Source organism: Diadema antillarum, unplaced genomic scaffold (genome assembly GCF_040938485.1).
Source record: "Diadema antillarum isolate AM-2024a unplaced genomic scaffold, OU_Dant_1.0 seq00001435_RagTag, whole genome shotgun sequence".
In the NCBI taxonomy this organism is placed as follows: domain Eukaryota; kingdom Metazoa; phylum Echinodermata; class Echinoidea; order Diadematoida; family Diadematidae; genus Diadema; species Diadema antillarum.
In genome coordinates this window covers 847,647-866,203 of record NW_027272185.1, presented here as the reverse complement: position 1 = coordinate 866,203, position 18,557 = coordinate 847,647, and the positions used below count along the sequence as shown (strand labels likewise).

Sequence of the window (18,557 nt, the reverse complement as noted above, 5' to 3'; positions counted from 1 at the left end):
TAGGATAATATTACAAAATGTCTCTGCTGGTATGTATGTTTACATTTCAAGCATGTATACAATGTACTAATGCTTCTGCTAGAACTGATTTAAGAATTCAAACATGCAGTGAATGAAAAATGTGTGTCGTGATCTATAGTAGATATAGATATGTTTTTCAATAGATTACTAATATTATGTGTACATCTATGAAGATATGAATGTTCATATTTTCCATATTCATAAAGGTCTTTATATGTATATATTCATATATATGTAAACATATATTGTGTGTATGTGTGTGTGTGAAGGACAGGAGAGATAGATAGATAGATAGATAGATAGATAGATAGATAGACAGACAGAGAAAGATAGAGAGAAGAGGGAGGGAGTCGAGAGCATTAATATGTTTAATGATGGATGATATCCTTGGATGAATGTAGGAACCTTCTCATCCATCTGTTTGACCTTCAACTGTAGTCATTCAGAATTTTATCTCATTTTGATATCAACACTCTATTTTCCTGGGTTACTTGTCCAAGTAAAGCATGTGATTTTGTGGAAAGGATATAGAGAACAGAGCAAAGAAAATGGCATCAAAAAAAAAACAGGGAGAAAAAGAGGAGAGAGAAAGAGATAGAGATATACTCAGAGAGAGAGAGAGAGAAAGAGAGAGAGATATACTCAGAGAGAGAGAGAGAAAGAGATAGATATACTCAGAGAGAGAGAGAGAAAGAGATAGAGATATACTCAGAGAGAAAGAGATAGAGATATACTCAGAGAGAGAGAGAAAGAGATAGAGATATACTCAGAGAGAAAGAGAGAGGAAATTTGAGGTGGTGTGTATACACTGCTGAATGTGCTCAGCAAAATAGGTAGGGGAGAGAAGGGGAAAAAACGGTCACATAGTAGATATTTGGCTAGCTCTTTGAACAGCTGAAAATTGTCTTAATGCTGCCATTACCGTTAGGAAAAGGGAAGGTGATATTTGATAACAAAACTGAACCCAGCTTCCTCACAAGATCTTTAATCATTTCAAGGTTACAAGACCCTCCTAATTTTACCTCCTAGACCCGGCAAACCCATTTCAGGTGACATCACAGCTGACAGTGTAAATCCCAAGGTTTACCTGAGCTCCCCCCCCCCCCCTCTCCCTTTTCCGACCTCACGACACTTAGCCATGCCAGTTGGCAGCCAGAGACCACGCACAAACTACCTCAGCGAGGGGAACTCTTAATTACCCAGCGCGAGACTTTCACACGGAGAGTTGTCCATTTCCAGGGTTTGGCGGCAAAATCACCACGCGAGGGCTCCCTGTATTAACTTGACAAAATGCAAACTGAGCTGCAGCCAAGCATTAGACAGGGGTGCAAGTTTGATTAAAAGGGTGCAAAAAAGAAGAAAGTGGGGGGGGGGGGAGGGGGAGGTTTGTCACTGGGCTGTAAGCACAGTGTCCTGTTTGATTAGTAAGGGGAAATTTTCTGGAACGGATTGATGTTCCAAAGGTTCTGATGCTGTAGAGGGACCATCTAGATCAGAGATTCTGAAAATCATTACACTGCTCTTCCAGAATAATGTAAAATAATTTTCAAGGCTGAAGGTTTTATCTGGTGGATGATTATGTGGGTATCATATCATTTTTACAAATTTTTCTTCACCCATTAGTAAATGAAGCGCCTGAAAACGCCCGTCTTATTACTCCCTAAGACACCTAAACCACCCGTTCATTGTTGTTGTTGTTTTATAGTTTTATGCCTTACCATTTTATCGTTTTCATATTACATAATTTGAAAGAGTTCAAAGGTCAACAAAGTATGTCAGAATTATTTTCATGACACATCATTCTCTTAGTAAAGTCGTAATAGGCTTTCAAATACACATAACTTACAATAGACAAAAATAAACTTGCAGCAAACTATTTTACATAATTCAGAATGTTGTCGTAATCAGAGCAATATTGCTGTACCTTCTAGGGAACCATAGGCCATTATTCATGGAATCCTAATTTCTTAAAGGGTTAAATGCAAAGTTGATTTGAAGTCTGTTTCACTGCAATCAGAAGATTTTTTTTTAATTCCTAATATTTCACTCTGAATTAATCCTTGTGTTTTGTATTTCGAGAAAAAACCCCATCAAATGCATATAAATAACAGGAAAATGGAATAGTCAATTCACATTGCAATATAATGGAATTAGATTACATTTGTTCTTATAAGTATTGTTATCATTATCATCATCACCACAATTATTATTACACTGTCAAATGAAAAGCAATTACTATCATTATCACTGTCACAGTTATCAGCATCATTGTAAGCACTTGTGTCAAACGTGAACTCTTTTTAATGTCTGACATCATATTCTAAATCTTCCTGTACATTTTTATTCTCCCTCTCATCTCTCGCTCCCCCCCCCCCCACTCTCTTTACCATCCTGTCTCCTTCTTGCTTGCCCCCCCCCCACACCCCTCCTCCCCCCCTTACACCCCTTTGCCCACCTCTCCTCATGCCTCCCTCTTGGCAACATGGAATCAAACATGAATCAATCCAAACACACCACAAAACACCCCTTCCCAAACGTGACGTAAACACTACCAGCCGCACATTCCTCACTGAACGGTTTGAGACAAAAAAAAAAGAAAAGGAAAGGAAAGAGATGTGTTCAGGACAAGATAGAAAAAAAAAGAAGAGCTTCAAATGACCTTAAAGATGGCACATGCTAAAGATTTTGGCCGCAAAATCTGGAGCAAGTACATGTAGATTGCTACTCACTGATATCAGCCACCATACTAGCTGAGGGCTCTTTCCAGACAGGTTTTTGCAAGCGGTGGTTAAACCGTCCCCCCTCGAACATATGTTTACTTGTATGCATTTGGGTAGTCTTGGATCAATACTTAGACCTATTGCCCTACAAGACAACTTCTTTGGAGTGGCCAGCACAAATTTTTCCCCGCATGGTTGACATCCATACCAAAATTTAGAAGCTGTAAACACACAACTGAGAAATCTTTAGGAAAAAAAAAGAGAGATAGACTACCTACTGATACGAGTGTCATTTACACCGCAGATAACTTCAATGAGTGCACGCACATATACAAACAAATCTTCTTCTCAAAAATTTTTCATATTCATGACATTCTCCCCTCACGACGTTTTCACTGCAACTGATTGACGAATTGCCCTACATCAACGTTAGTGTCGGGAAATTTGTCAATCAGTTGCAATCAAACATTTTTGTTGAAGGCGTTGGCATAAATTCCATAAGCCTTTTTGCATTAGAGCGGGAATCTACAAACATCTAAGCTCTGTACACACCACACTTCTGCCTGGCGTGCTGGTCTTGGAACACCGTGATTGCACTCCTCCCTATGACAGCACGCTGAGTGGGAGAATCTCTAGCTTTGTAATGTTTCCTCCCATCCAAGATGATACAGACTCTGGAATGTGAACATGCCTTAAATGTCTCATGAACAGCTTCCTTCCTCCCACTCCTACACCACTTCCACTCAACCCCTCCACCCATCTAACAACCCCCTTCCTTCTTCCTCTCCCCAAGGGATGATCAATAATGAGATGGGCCTCTCTGTGGGTGGAAGAGGGGGGCGGGTGTGGTTCATGACCCCATAAAACATCCCGTAGGATCACCTGCCAAAAAGAGAGTATTCCTGGAAGATGATATCATTACTATGTGAGGGATGCCCCATAAAGGAAAACAAAACAAACCAACAAACAAAACATATAGAGATAAAATGTCAAAATATTTTTTTTTATGCCTGATAAAACACCAGCTAAGTGCAAATCCTCTTTTCCATGCATCCCCAAATCATGATTCCTGTTGAATACCCCCAAGCCTGCGTGAACGCGGCTCCAACGCAGCCTATTGCCTCTGGCCTGCTACAAGTGTACGTACTTTGTATTTCATCCGTCGTGTATTCCAACTCTCACGCCTTGCAACTCTTACTTTGTGACATTCTGTCTTATACTCTCACTTGCTGTCAAGATGTGTGGTTAATGGAGTGAGAAAGTGGGCTTCTTATCTGGCTGTAGAAGCCAACAAGCACTTTGAATGTTGCTAATGTGAAACATACATGTGTTCATAATGTACTGCCTGAAAGTGGTTGGGGTGTTTGCAATATGCCATTTGTGTGATGTATTACAATTCAGAGATGTTTTGTTTCCTACAGTTGGTTTTACAACATTTTTTTTTACATATGAACAATGAGGTGTGAGGTGATGACATATGGCATATGAGTTTGTGTCCAAAATCATTGTTTGGTAAAAACACATAAAATGTAAAAATGGCATGATCTGATCCTACTTTGTGTCTGATCTCAACGAAACTCAACCATCATGTCTGTTTGATAATGTATGATGATGTACAATCAGTAAGATTTAAGGGGAACAAATAGGGGGCATCATGCTTTAATCTTTTCAAATCTTGCACAAGATTGGCGGATATGCATTTCCACATGGGAGATGGTGCACAAAGATTTCTGTCAGTGCAATGAGTGATAGGAAAAGTGGTGAAACAACTGGAAATCAAGTCTAGGCACCAAAATGAGGCAGTCTTAGCAACTAGAGAATGAAGTGAATACATGCCAAGAGCATTTTACCCTAAGATCAGGGTTGAAAGTCAGGATGTGAAAGGGGAGAAGCCAAAGTTAACTTTTCATTTGCCCAGCTTAACTTGCCACGCTTTTTTTTACCCATCCGCTTTAAGCAATCCATTCAGAATTGACCTGATTGTAAAGTTTAACAGGCTCAAATCGGGTGTGTAGCAATGTCCTTTAGTCCAACAGGAACTAGGTGGCACAGGGGGAATTAGGTAATCTCTGTTCATTGACAATTAGTTTCCGGACATCTGTGCCAATCTGCACAGAAGCATTCCAGCATGTAAAGCGGTCGGTGAACAGAGTACAGTACACCACCGTATGTTCTAGTTATCCTCCTTGCACTTGGTCCACTTTGTTGTTTTGCTAAAATTCCTGAATCTTTGGAAACAGAGGTGAGCATATCAGCATTGATCCAGCAATAATGAGTGAGCAGGTCATTATATACCCCATGTTTGTTTTCATTCCATCTCGACGACTAACAGAAGCAGCTCTTGATGCCCGCCACGATGCGCAAAGGGGTGAGATTACTTTGAGAAGTTCTCAAATCCGACCATAAAATTGGTTGCCGATCACTCCATCAGTGCTCCTCAAGCCCCAGTGCCCGATTTAATCAGCGTGTTCTAAAATCCCATGCACATTTGACCATGCCAGCCAAGCCAAAGACCAGGCCAGTGAAAACTGGGCTGACACTGATTAAGGAGAGCCCCCTCGTGGGACCAGCTTTCACACAAACAAGAAATTGTCCCCAATGACTAGAGTGTTTTCACATGGATATCCGACAGTGATACACAACCCCCCCCCCAAAAAAAAAAAAGAAAAAAAGATTGTCTTAACCCGTTGAGGACGGTTTGATTTTGCTACAATATGCATTTCCCACAGACGCTTGCCCGAGTATACTCGGGACTCGTCCTCAGCGGGTTAATACTTGCAGGCCTATCGTGAAAGCCATATGATTAGCCCTTGAATGCCAGATCCATGCTTTGAGCATTTTCTTCATAATACTATTCATACTTTTTTTTAAAATCATACTGCAAAGATCTGGTATGAATGTGTTTTAGAAGTCGGTATGACATCTTTTAAGTGCATGGTGATTTGGCCCAATTTTTATTCCAATACAGACCCAGGGAAGCTAGGGTCTGTTGTCGATCAAAACACATACTAATGCACAGTGAAAAACATGTTTTGCTGCAAAACTGTCACAATGCCACACACTATTCATGCTGATCAAATCTAAGAATACGCTTTTTTTTTCATTTCAGGAACTTTTTTTTCTTGGATTTTATGGTAAACACACACATATTATCTATCATAAAAACACTAGTTGGTGGATCTGCAGATGTTATTCTCACAGTGTTCAAAGCTTGCCAAAAGTCCATATGTGACCGTGCATCACAAAACGAACAAAAAGTCGCACGCACTGATTTTGCGCGAGGACTGAAAATAGGTGAAATGGGTCGACTTAGCCAATCTTGACTTTTTCGTATTTTCGAAAGAGCAAGTCTTCTTCTACATTATGCTAAAATTTGGGATCATAATACAAACAGGGAAGTGTGTTTTTTAGCAGTTTATCTCAAACACATTTTTTTTTTTAGAATAGTGTGATTCGGTGTGTCTTTAGAGTCCCCTTTTCATTTCTTTAAAACCCTGTACGCACTCTTCACTTTAAACTCTAATAACTTTAGAAAGGATGATGCCACTGCTTTGAAAGTTGCCACTAATCATGGACAAAATGTGTTCATAAAACACTTTTAATTTCACCTTAATCTGATAATCCCTTCCATATTGTTACTCCAGTGGATTACATCCTGTTTTTTTGTCCCATTCATCGTACAGCTAGCATGGCTTGGTAAAGATTAAATGCTTGAATAGACCCTGTGCTTCAAAGCATCTTTTCTCAGTTCACACTTTTCCTGACTATGTGCTTTCTTTCCAATATTTAGATAGATTAGGAGAGTCCATTTGATTAGAGTTATATATCATTTTAGAGCTTAAAGTCTGCTTTTTCAGAATATGCTCTAAAAATCCATGTCTGGCAACACTTTTGTTGGTTTTGTGATGCAGGGTCACATATGGCCTCAGAATGAGAATCACATAATCATAACAATATATTATCGTTATCATTATTATCACCATCATCATTATGACAGTATGTTTTATTTTTATCCAGGGTTTAGCTTTTTCAGTGATGATGCCATTCTACCAGAAGGCCCTGCAATCACTATCATACATAAATGCGAGCTGCCATATTGTCCATGCAAGTCTGAATGCTTTCACAGAGTTGTGCTCCCATGCCAGGACAGAATATATGTGACCCGCTACAACAAAAGGATCCTAAAGTCGCTGACGGGTGAGCCGAGAAAATCGAGTTTGAAGTCAGATCAGCAAAATTGGTCAAAATGTTCGGATTTCAGTTTTTGACATAATTTTGTGGTCTGATGTATCGTCTATCATCTGCCGAAATTTTGAAGCTAAATGACCAAAGGAAAAGCAAGAAAATAGTGTTTTTCTGGGCCATGATTTTCCGACTTTCAACGGAACAGAAACGTGTCCGAAGATTTGGATTTAGCGCCACAGCTAAACTCCGCCCCTAGCAAAGAGGGATCAAGTGATCTCATTGGTCAGTGCGTGGCATCATTGCTACTGACTGGTCGTGCGTAGACCGCTGGCGCTAAGCTTGAATGAACATCGCGGAGGTTGCTTGGAGCATACCTTCTATTGTCAAACGGTGAAAACCGGCTTCCTTCTCCTTGATCATGATAGCGTCGGAAGGAAAACTTTGAAGGTGGTTTTATCGAAACGCTGATTTCCTAAACCACTCGACATGCGCTAATAAAATCATCGATATCTCCGCAACCAAGTACTTTTATGAGTCATGTTATATACGATATTAAAGTGGAAGAGTAAAAGAATAAAATCGTGTCATTTTTAGAAAATTGTCCTCCCCCGACTTTTGGATCCTTTTGTTGGAGCGGGTCACATATACCCATGGGTCATATATCAACCCTTGACCACAAAGCTGAAAAAAAAAGGTTACCTGTATGGATATTCCAATAGACCTAGTGCAAAAGTGCTCTATAAGTCAACTTTGCTGAGTTGAGGGTTTTGGTGCCCCCCTTTTTTTTATCTACATTGTATATTCTTGGTTTATATGTATAGCATGAATGTAAATAGTACTTATTTGTTGACCTATATACTTCTGTCTCAAGGTGATTGTCTCTTTTATTCCACCTATCTACCCACCTAGATGACTTGAAAAATATAAAAATTGGTATCTTGTCATAGTCTGGAAATTTGATATATAAACTACTTTGGTACCAAATATCAAGTAGAAGAATGTTTTAAAATCTAAACTTATATTAGTGTGTTTGTGTGTGTGAGGTAAAATGCTCTTTTTGATGTAATTGACTCATTGCATTGCATGTTTTTTCTCTCTTGTTTGCTACCATAGTCACACTTGATTGACAGTTTTCTAAAAAGTGTGTGTGCATGTGATTGTTTGTTTGTTTGTTTGTTTTCTTTCATGACTTGGTTCCCTACCATGTCTATAGCAGGATTTTGTAGATACAGTAGGATAGATATATCTCACTGGAAAACCTTAAAGACTATGGAAATTGAAAAGAAATTGAAAATTATCATAGCCATCAATCTTGACCAATTTCTGAAGGAGCGTGGACACCTGATATGCATACAAATCGACTCTTTGAAGTCTTACAAGAAAAAACAAAAATGAATACTTCATGACTTCTTCTTGGCCACGTGGTACGCGATGCAGCAATTACACAAATGAGATATTGGCAAATAGAGGCTTACCGTTAGTCGTTATTTACATATTTCAACTATATAGGCCAGCTGATATCAGTTAAATAGGAATTTGTCATCATAGTTTAGAAACTATAACAACTGTTCTCCCCCCCCCCCCACTCCTTTTTTTTACACTTTTCTTCTTTGTCAAAGTCAAGGTCTAGGATGTAGGTCTATTGCTGAATTCCCTTCTCGTAAACATTATTAAATCATTCCATTTCAGTCCTCATTCCACGAAACTATGAATATCAATGTGCAGGTGGGATCCGCAATTTCACCAGCATGAGCAGCTCACATACCAGTTTTCCTCTGATGTTGCCAATCCAACGATGGCTGAAATGAGCGCTCGCTCCAGATTCAACCCAATCACACAGTGCACAAGTCTCGTAGAATATACATAGCTTCAAATGCATTACACTAATTTTCTGTTACTTACTCGGCCACTGGTCGGTCTTCAACCACGTCAAGTTATCGTTTGCATAGTCATAATAGCCAATCTTGTGGTACTTCCCATCTGCAAGAAGGTAGGGGGAAAAAGTGCAACCAAAAAAGTACACATTAATGTAAGAACGTCAGGACTTGAGAATGCTATCAAGATATAAAAAACTTTAAACATGGCATGAAGATGACAAGATAAGAAAAAGAATACAGGGAGTGTAAAACAAATTTATAAAAATTGGAAGAAAAAACGAAAAAAGACAGCAAATAGAGGAGTGGAAAAAAATAAAGAGAGGCATAAAACAAAAGAAGAGGAAATTAAAAGTTCTGAGAAAAGTAGGTAGAAACAGGGAGAGAGGGATACAATCACTTGCCAGCTCATTTTGCTGTACATTGAATGTCACTTTCACATGACTGTGGGTGGCTAGCTGTCACTCACACACCAACCACCACATACCCACATTTTCAACACAAACATTCACACACCCCAAACCACATAGAACTTGAAAACAAAAAGGCTGCAGTTTTGCAGCGAGTTATATATTTCCAAAGTTCCTTCACGGAACAAAACGAATAAAGGAAAATGAAGGGGGGGGGGGGAAGAGGAAAAAGCACAGGATTTAAATCCTGTCTTCTTCACTGATCAAATGATCGAAGTTTTGGCTGACTCGCACCGGCACACGCCATCCCCACATCCGCTCCGTGACGCGAAGTGGTTTCTCAAAATATCTTGCAAAGGAGAGGCCGAGGTAGAGAGAAATGCAGATGTATAAATCCACATATATACCAGGTTGGGGGGGAATTGTTGGGAGCTGGTGTCGCAACAACTCTCCGGATATTGATAGGGAAAACATGATAACATAATGGTTGGGATTTTCTTTCCGATATACACTCGGACACGCTCGCATGTTGAGGGGAGAGCGCTCGTCATTGTCGAAGACTATTATCTACTCTCATTCATTTCAAGTTGCCAGCGACGCTGCATTCTACTTCCCTGGGAGTTGTGTGGTTTGTGGCAAATATGCTTTAAAGAAAGGTTCCAGCCAGCATCCTGATTCAAATGAAGACAATTTGAAACAAGAGCGGGAAAAAGACGCTTTCCAACCAACATCAAATGAGTGGAGTTCAGGAAATATAGGCATAAAGGGGACAAGGAACATTCAAGATAGACCTAAGAAAACAAAACAGAGATTTCTGAACTTACTTTTTAAGAAGTCAAGAAAAGGAAAAAAAAAAGATCTCATCAGATGGTGAGGAGAGCTTTTTTTAAGCACCAATACTACATCAAAGGGATGTCAAAACAAGATGGCAGCACAAGAGAAAAGCAATTGCAGCATTTTCATATCTGGGGTCATTTCATGAAGTATTTTGTCCGACAAATTTGACAGACTAATTTGCTCTCAGCCAATCAGATGCAAGGATTTCAGTAGTTTTCAACAGTTTGTCAGAGAAATATTCGACCAAAATGCTTCATGAAATGCCCCCCTGATATATCATCACTGAGGCAACATGACCTCATATCTGAAATCTGGTACAAATGACTTTTTTTAGAATTAATGGTCAGATAATCAGTTAAATGATGTGAAACATTATCATCTGCAAAACTATAAAGAGTTCACTGAAATAGGCCCAGCATGGAGTAAACACGCTTTGTGCAAAGCTTCCTTTTCTTACAGTATTGTCTGAAAATGACACTGAGAAAAGTGTGCACACCACACAATAGAAGGGGACAGTAGTCCACAGTCATTGTGAAAGGGTAAGATTATGATAATTATGATGATGATGATGATCCACAGCATTTGCATGGCACCACATATCTGTTATAGAAACATTCAAAGGCGCAGGCTCCTCCAAGACAGTTAGCAATTGAATGTCTGGTGAAAAATGTGAGTCTTGAGTGAGGCTTTGAAGTGATCCAGTTGTCAATTTCACGGAGGAAAGATAGGAGGGAGTTCCATTATGACTCAATGTACATTTCTGCCATATTATAACACCAAATGATACATCTCCCCAAACATTGCTTTTGTCTTGTTTAGGCATGAAAGGAATTACTGGTTGTTAAAAGTATCATAAAGACAAAACTCTTAGACCCCGTTTACAATGTGGGGCTGGGCTGAGCCGCGGCAGAGCCCAGCCTCAATTGTGGGGCCGAGCCCCGCAATTCTGTCTGTTTACAGTGCCGGGCTCAGCCTGGGCTTTTAATTCAAATCTTTCAATATTTTGTCGTAGTGGTGCTCTGCTTGTAAACACATGCAATTTGGTATAGTCTGGTTCCCAGACCCTTTGCCAACTGGACTATACGTGGCCACGAAGTCGCTGCCTTTGCCGAAGGAAAGATCCTTTGCAGGACAAAACCATCTTAAACTATACTAGTTTTCGACATTGAGGGCGTTAATATCCTGAACAGTGAAATAGTGCGGGCAGAGGGTATGGAAGCTAGACTAAATTTGGTACCGCATTTGGCCCAGTTTGCGTTTACAGTGAGACTACCTCTAGAGCTTGGCCAAATGCGCGGCCGATTTTGGCCCCACATTTGGCCAAGTTTGTGCGTTTACAGTAAAATGAAGGCAGGGCTCGGCGGCGGCCGAGCCCGGCCTTTTCACTCGCTATAAACGGGGTCTAAGTGTATAGGGAGGTGGGATGGGAAGGGTTGAGGGAGTGGGCAGGTGGGTGTGTGTGTGTGTGTGTGTGTGTATGCTCTATAGTGTTATGTAAATCTATATAAATGACGGTGTTAACAAACACACACACACACACACACACGCCAATTTACGCACTTATAAATATACATCATATACAATATACATGTATTATCTAATCATATGCATTGCATACAAGTAATTACTGCCAAGGGAATTACCCCGTAACCATAGTGTACGGCATTATCAAGCTAAATAATTCATCCGTGTAATTGGCTAGGATGGGTATTGCTAATGCAATATTGAAGTCAAAGGAGAGATGGTGGCTAATAAATGGGAATGCATTTGATCATTGCACGAGAAAGAGAAAATGAAAAATGTGGGGGGGGGGGGGGAGAGAAAAGGGCACGACAAAATAATGCACAGAATGGGAATGAAATGAAGTCTACACAAATAAAGCCCACAGAGCATCGGGGGAAAAAAAAAGTGATTGGTTTCTTCCTCACTTTACGTGACTCGGAACAAAAGACATTGCTTACTGCTGTCCCTCTGCCCATCCCTACCCCTTCTCTCTGTTACGATCCCTGGTAGAAGACCACTGCATGATTAACTACTACCATCGGAAAGCAGCAGCTATACGTCTCTTTGCAAAGTTTGGCCGGAGAATATTCCCTCACCCACACTTCCAGGGCGTGTAAATACTACCCAGAAGCGTGGAGTGTCCGACTGTTCCTTTCAGCATCTCACGGCTGCTCCAATTATTTGTGACGCAACCAGTCCAGTTTCTGTTTCCATCTTATGTCCCAGTTTGATTTGTTTCCTCTTTCACCATGAGGGCAAGATGGCTGGCAACATTTCTCATAACTCAATCATATGAGGAAAATACAGAATTTGTTCTTTTCTCATGAGAGTAATCAATTCTGACACTTTTAAATCACCATTATGTGGGTCAACAGTTTGACCAAACGTGTGAGAATGGTGAAGACCCGATTATAGAAGTTGGCATTGCTCGCAGCAATCATACAGTGCATGAAGTAAATTGCTTCAGGGAGCACCGCTAACTGCATTACAGATTTCATTTATGAGAAATGGAAAGAACAGGCCATGTACAATGCGAATGCTAATCAGGTCAAGTATATTTCCATCTCTTGCTTTTCCTAACTCGTAAATGTTGTCTGTCTAATAGATCAGGATAAATGTAACTGTGATTGCCTGTTAATGAACATTGATCACTCCACCTGAAAAAAAAAGAAGAGAGAGCTGTTTTTTTCTTCGCCCAGTATTCAAGGATTTGGGATTATCTTTCATTTAGAAACAAGAGACCACAGAGCTCTCTTGCTCACCTGAGAGAGCAAGCTCACCTGAGTATCGCAAGTTCACCTTCCATTCAATCACTAATCTAAATTGCATATAGCACTGGAGATAAATATTTTCAAAGATTCATTAATTTGGGGGCTTTGTCCCCCCCCCCCCCCCCCCCTTGCCCCCTTGTATCCCCCTAGGGAAGCTACCTGCCAAGTTTGGTGAAAATCTGTCATGGCGTTTTTAAGAAGAAGGTAAAAATGTAAAAAAGTTTACGTATGACGCACGCCGGACGCAGGACGGAGAGAGATTGCAATAGCTTACTTGAGCCTTTGGCTCAGGTGAGCTAAAAAGGGGGACAGATAAAATTTGATTTCACATTAGGGACTTTGAAGGCCACCACTGAGCACAGCAAAATGATAAAAAAAATGAAATTGTAGTCTCAAGGTGATTTGAGGGAAATTCCCTGATTTCCAAAGTTATCAATCCACAATTCCCTTCATTATCTAAACTGTGTATGTAAGACAAAGGAAATGACCTTCAAGCTTTGCAACACGTTATGGTGACGTTCCTCAAATTTCGGTGGGCATGATCTACTTTCCATGCATAGGGCATCTTCAATTTGCCGTTGGGGAAGAATTTGTAAAAAGAGCTTGGGGATATCAACTGATATATTGTCTGTAATACCGTAAAGTTCCTTGCATGCAGCATCTTCCCCCCCCCCCCCCCCCCCCATCATGGAAAGTATCACATGTTGGGGATGCGATTTATAAATGCACAATAAAATCTTCGCAGTGGTTGCCCTGCAAGCTTTATGTATTTGAACTCTCAATGCAAAGCTAGTGGTGTGCACATATGTATGATTACATAAAGAAATTTAAAAAAGACAGTGATTTGAAAGATCACAACACAATCACCATGCAGCAAAAATCAACTGATATGTATCATATCTTACTTTATTACCCACTAGAAAAGGGTGCCTACCAAAAGCAAAAGAAATCATTTGAAAAGTTGTTTGTTTGTTTGTCTGTTTTAATGCCTAGGTGTTTGCGGGGGTAATGCATGTACTGATGAACACCAAGTAGACAGTGAACGTTCCAGCCATCCCTTGCAGTGACTGTCTACATCAACAAGTGCTTTTTAACTCTTTATGCACCAACTTTGCAGGACTGACTCAGTCAACAGTGTGCCAAGTTCGCAACAGTGTGCCTTGTACTCATATTTGTTCTAATTTTAGTTCTGTTCACTGTATGCTATTTATCTTGTGTTTTGTCAGTTTTTTTATTATTCTTGTACCTGTTCCCCTGTTTTTGATTCAGTTTTGTAAATTGTTATACAAGGCCTTGCTGAAAAGCAGCTTCAAAGCTGATAGCAGGCTTTTTACTGTGTTGAAATAGATAAATCAAATCATATCAAAATATTCTGCTCAAACGCACAAACTCGCCCAAACTGATCGATAAATTGCCAAATGCTACAGTACAATGAAAGCATTTCTTGCGATTCCATTCATGTCACTTCGTAGCTTGCATTTTATGTAATGATTGACTATCAAATGGTGTTCCACACTGGATTTGCGAGTAATTTCTTAAGTTTCAGTCACTGTTTTGTTTACAAAAGTCATGCTTCTACAATAATGTAACTACTGGTCATTTAAAAACAATCCTAGATTTTTCACACAATTTACATCAAAACAAAGCTTGGCATTTTCTCCACAACTTTTTTCATTACATATCCAGGGTTACAAAGAAACTCTGTGAGTTACATAGACTTGAAAAACATAATTTTTTTCCCAAACAATGACTACATTGCTGTCTCAGAACAATGATGCAAACAGGAGGTTAACACCTGGCATATAAAGAGTTAAACTCATACTGGGTAGTCCACAGCTAGGTGAGGAAACACGATGTCATGGCAACCCTTCCAATCTGCTGCCTCCCAGAGAAACTAATAATTACAAATGAGATCTTTCAGCCAGAATGCATAAATTTGCAAAACCTTTTCTGTTTCTCTTTCCTTGAAACCAGCACGAGATTTGCAAATTCCCGCAATCATTGACGACGCAAACAGACAAGGGTGGGGATAATCGCAGGTGCACAAGCTGGTGATAGCCATTATCAGAGAGCACCATTTATTAATCTTAATAGTTGGAAGAGCAGGTACGTCTACTTCCTGGTATTTTATATTTTATATTTTTTATTTATTTATTTATTTATTTATTTATTTATTTATTTATTTATTTATTTATTTTATTTATTTATTTTTTTTTTGGGGGGGGTGTTTTTTGCTTTTATTGTCAACAAAATAACAGAAACTAGCCATGACAGAAATAACATAGAAGCAAAGAAACATTGTCTGCAGTGGCTGTTGGGGTAACAAGTTTTCACAATCTGTCTGTTTCACTCTTTCTCTGTCACTTTGCTCCAATGTCGTGTTAGCATCATGTCTTGTGTAGAACATACTTCAGAGAGTTACCTGATCCACACATTTCACAGAGCATTCTACCCCTAGAGCTCTTTTCCTGCATTCTTTACAGTGAGATCAATTCACTCTCTTCAGAGGACAATTCTTCCAGATCAATGTGCATTTTCTCTCTGAAAATTCACTGCCTCGCTGTCTTTATCTCCTATGAAATTACTTGAAAAACCCTAAAAAATTTCTGATTGCCATCTTGCGTTAGATCAGGGAGGTGTTAGAAAAGGAGAGACAACTCCTGCTCTCCTTTGAAGTCATGCACGGCACCGCCGAGAAGTTATTCGCTTAACTATAGGTGGAAATCAGGTGCTTTGACAAAAGAGAGCATCAATAATCGCGACTAGCGCTCTCACATCTAGAAATACTTGCCCCTACTGCATTTCGCTCTCTCTCTTTCAATGTGATGGCAACAATGAATTTGTATACCTTGAATAGGAGCAGCGAATCAAAATGCAGTGTAAACTGACAATTTTAACAGCAAATAGTTTAAAAGCATGCTGGCGCACGCTTTAGCGGACTACTTTATTTGAAAGATCAAAATATCCCAGATTAAAGGATAGAAAACTAACATGCGGAAATGTGCGGATTATAGAAAAATATTAGGTTTTTAAGATGGCCTAATTTTCATTTCATTTCAATTTGCACATTACGAAGAAACTAGAAATACATGTTTATAATATTGAATTCTTTGCTAAACTACTCTTAATCAATTCTAGTATTTCACTTCAAATTTTACGGGGAAATAAAACTTGTAATTCAACAAAAAGTGAAATGCGTTTTTGTCTCCGAACTTCGTGTTGCAACTAGAGCGGTGCAGAGCATGACTTCAAAGCGTATAGTGGTATGCTAGACATCCCATTGTAACGCTTTGAACCAAAACATGTGTTTGCATGAATTACGAAGAGTTGTCTCTCCTTTTCTAACACCTCCCTGGTTAGATCATGGACCTCAAGTACCATTAAATCCAATACAAGAAAGATTCATAGTTCATTATACAAATGATGCACAGGACAGAGTGGATCGGTGAGAATTGGATGCACGAGTTTAACTTTGGAACTGTTTAAACCCACAAGTGCAGCGAGTTGGTTTTAGACTCTTCCAAAGTTAAATGAGAGCATCGATATTCTCACTGATCCACGAAATAGGCTTGTGCATCATTTGTGTGATAAAATTGGCCTGTAAATTCATGAAATACCACAATTTTCCCCATCATGCGTTCGGTACACCTACAACACTATACAAGTCTTCAGTCATGCTTTCGGATTTTAACGGACGCATGGCTCAGTGTGGATCAGTAAAAATCAATGCATGACAATTGACCAATCAGATTGCAGAGATTCTAAAGCACATTTTATAAAACTTTTTAATCCTGGAAAGTTTCAGCACTTACAGAGCCTAGTTTGTGTGAGAACGAACACCGAAGAGTGGCATTAAAAAAGTGGCCGTCATCTTAAACAGCTGCAATCTTTATGAGAGAGACCTACTTTATAGCCATTATGGTGAATATTGCAAGAGGAAATGAAAGGATGATACATTTCTTAGGAGATGCAGCAACATCTGACCTGTCAGTACTGGATCCAAAAATAGTTCTGCTTTTCTGATAGATGAGACACTGTCTTCACTTGTAAATGCATCAGCCTGGTCTTTTTTTGTGTGTTTTTTTGTGGTCAATTTCAGTAAAACCAACCTCAAGAAGAATTGGTTTCTTTCCAGTCTCAAGTTCAATTGCATAGCAAGTATTTTAGCCCTTTCTTAAGATGTTTTGAATGCATTTGGTCATTCTTACTATATACAAAGAATGATACATTAAACTAAAGATAAAACACACAATTATTAATACTAGTATATGTGTGTTTATATATAAGTATATGTGTGTGTATCTATATACATAAAGATAAAGATATTGATAAAGATTGAGCGGAAAATTAAACGACAGAAAAATACAATGATACAGATATATGGATAAACATGCACAAACTGAAAGTATTTGCAATGATGTTACTTAAACAGATCCATAAACTGTAGTGACTCACAAAATCAAATATGATTTGATATAATTCAGCTGTCAGCTACTTCCCTTTAATTCAAATTGTCTATCTTAAGGAGCCATAAACAGCTCATCTACTGTGGTTCAAGGTTACATACATCCAAATAAGCCACATTCAAATTGCACAAATCATAGGCAATGACTTGTAGCTGACTCAGTGAAAGCACAGTACGTTTGGAAATCGATCATTCAAAACATCAGCTGAACATCTTACGCCATGTTCTCATCCAAGTGAATATCTACACGAAACACATACAAAACATGCGAAGTGAGACAAACATTTTCAAAATCAGATTTGCATCCATTCTTAAAGCTCTAAAGGTGGAATTTGTTATTCACAACTACACTTTTATCCACTCTTTGATGAAGTTTTTGTTGATAAGACTTTCATCTTAGCATGAGCGTGAGAATGTTTGATACCTACCAACCATCTGTTCTATCTGAGTTCTGGCCAGCCTGTCTCCAGTGGAAGTAAAGGCCACAGTACCCTGCAGGGGACAAAAATAAGTAAATAAACATGCAAACAAATGAATTAATAGAAAAATGAATAAATAGACAAATAAGCAGATAAATAAATGAATGAGTAAATGAGTAAATAAACAAATTCAAATTGTAAGATTAATGCATACATGAATGAATGAATGAATTATTGAATAAATGAATGAATGAATGAATGAATGATTAAATAAATACATAAATAAATAAATGAATAAATGAATAGATAAATAAAATACATTGATAAATAGATGAATAAATGAATTTCTATCTGAGTGGCATCATCACCTTTGATGGAAGTAATAGAAAACACAGATGTATTGGTCATGTTAATGATGTAAACTGAATCTGCATTGAATTGCATGATCCTTGAAGTGATTTAATTTGATTTGATATAACTATGGCTTGATTTAAATCAGACTTGCAATCCATACTGAAAGGAAATAGCTGATACAGATTTTGTAATATTCCTGTGGTGTTCTCCATAATAGTTTACATGTAAAAAAAATACACATCCATCTTTATTTTAATTTGAAGGCATTTGAGCTTAAAGCTACTGAAAAACACAGAATATGATTTAAATATGTGATAATTTTGATAACATCTTTGAAAAAAATCTTTGTATATAATGAGTGCAGTATCACTGAAGAGATTTTATTTTTCTCTATTTTATGATGACCATACACTGAAAAAAAAAATGAAAATGACATCTGTCTGTTTTTGCATTCAAACTCTTCCTATAATAGATTTCTATTTGTAATAGTGAATTATT

General features: G+C 38.7%; 1 protein-coding gene across 1 annotated transcript in view; it reads right to left on the bottom strand.

The window, feature by feature from the left end:
* The window catches only part of LOC139709422 (gamma-aminobutyric acid type B receptor subunit 1-like), a 318,845-nt gene that overhangs the window by 27,972 nt on the left and 272,316 nt on the right, over window positions 1–18,557 (bottom strand). Inside the window, exons 8-9 of the mRNA XM_071621390.1 lie at window positions 17,715–17,778; window positions 8,829–8,906 (exon numbers count right to left, since the gene is read on the bottom strand). Coding sequence (XP_071477491.1) covers window positions 8,829–8,906; window positions 17,715–17,778 — 142 coding nt within the window. The remainder of the gene's footprint in view (window positions 1–8,828; window positions 8,907–17,714; window positions 17,779–18,557) is intronic.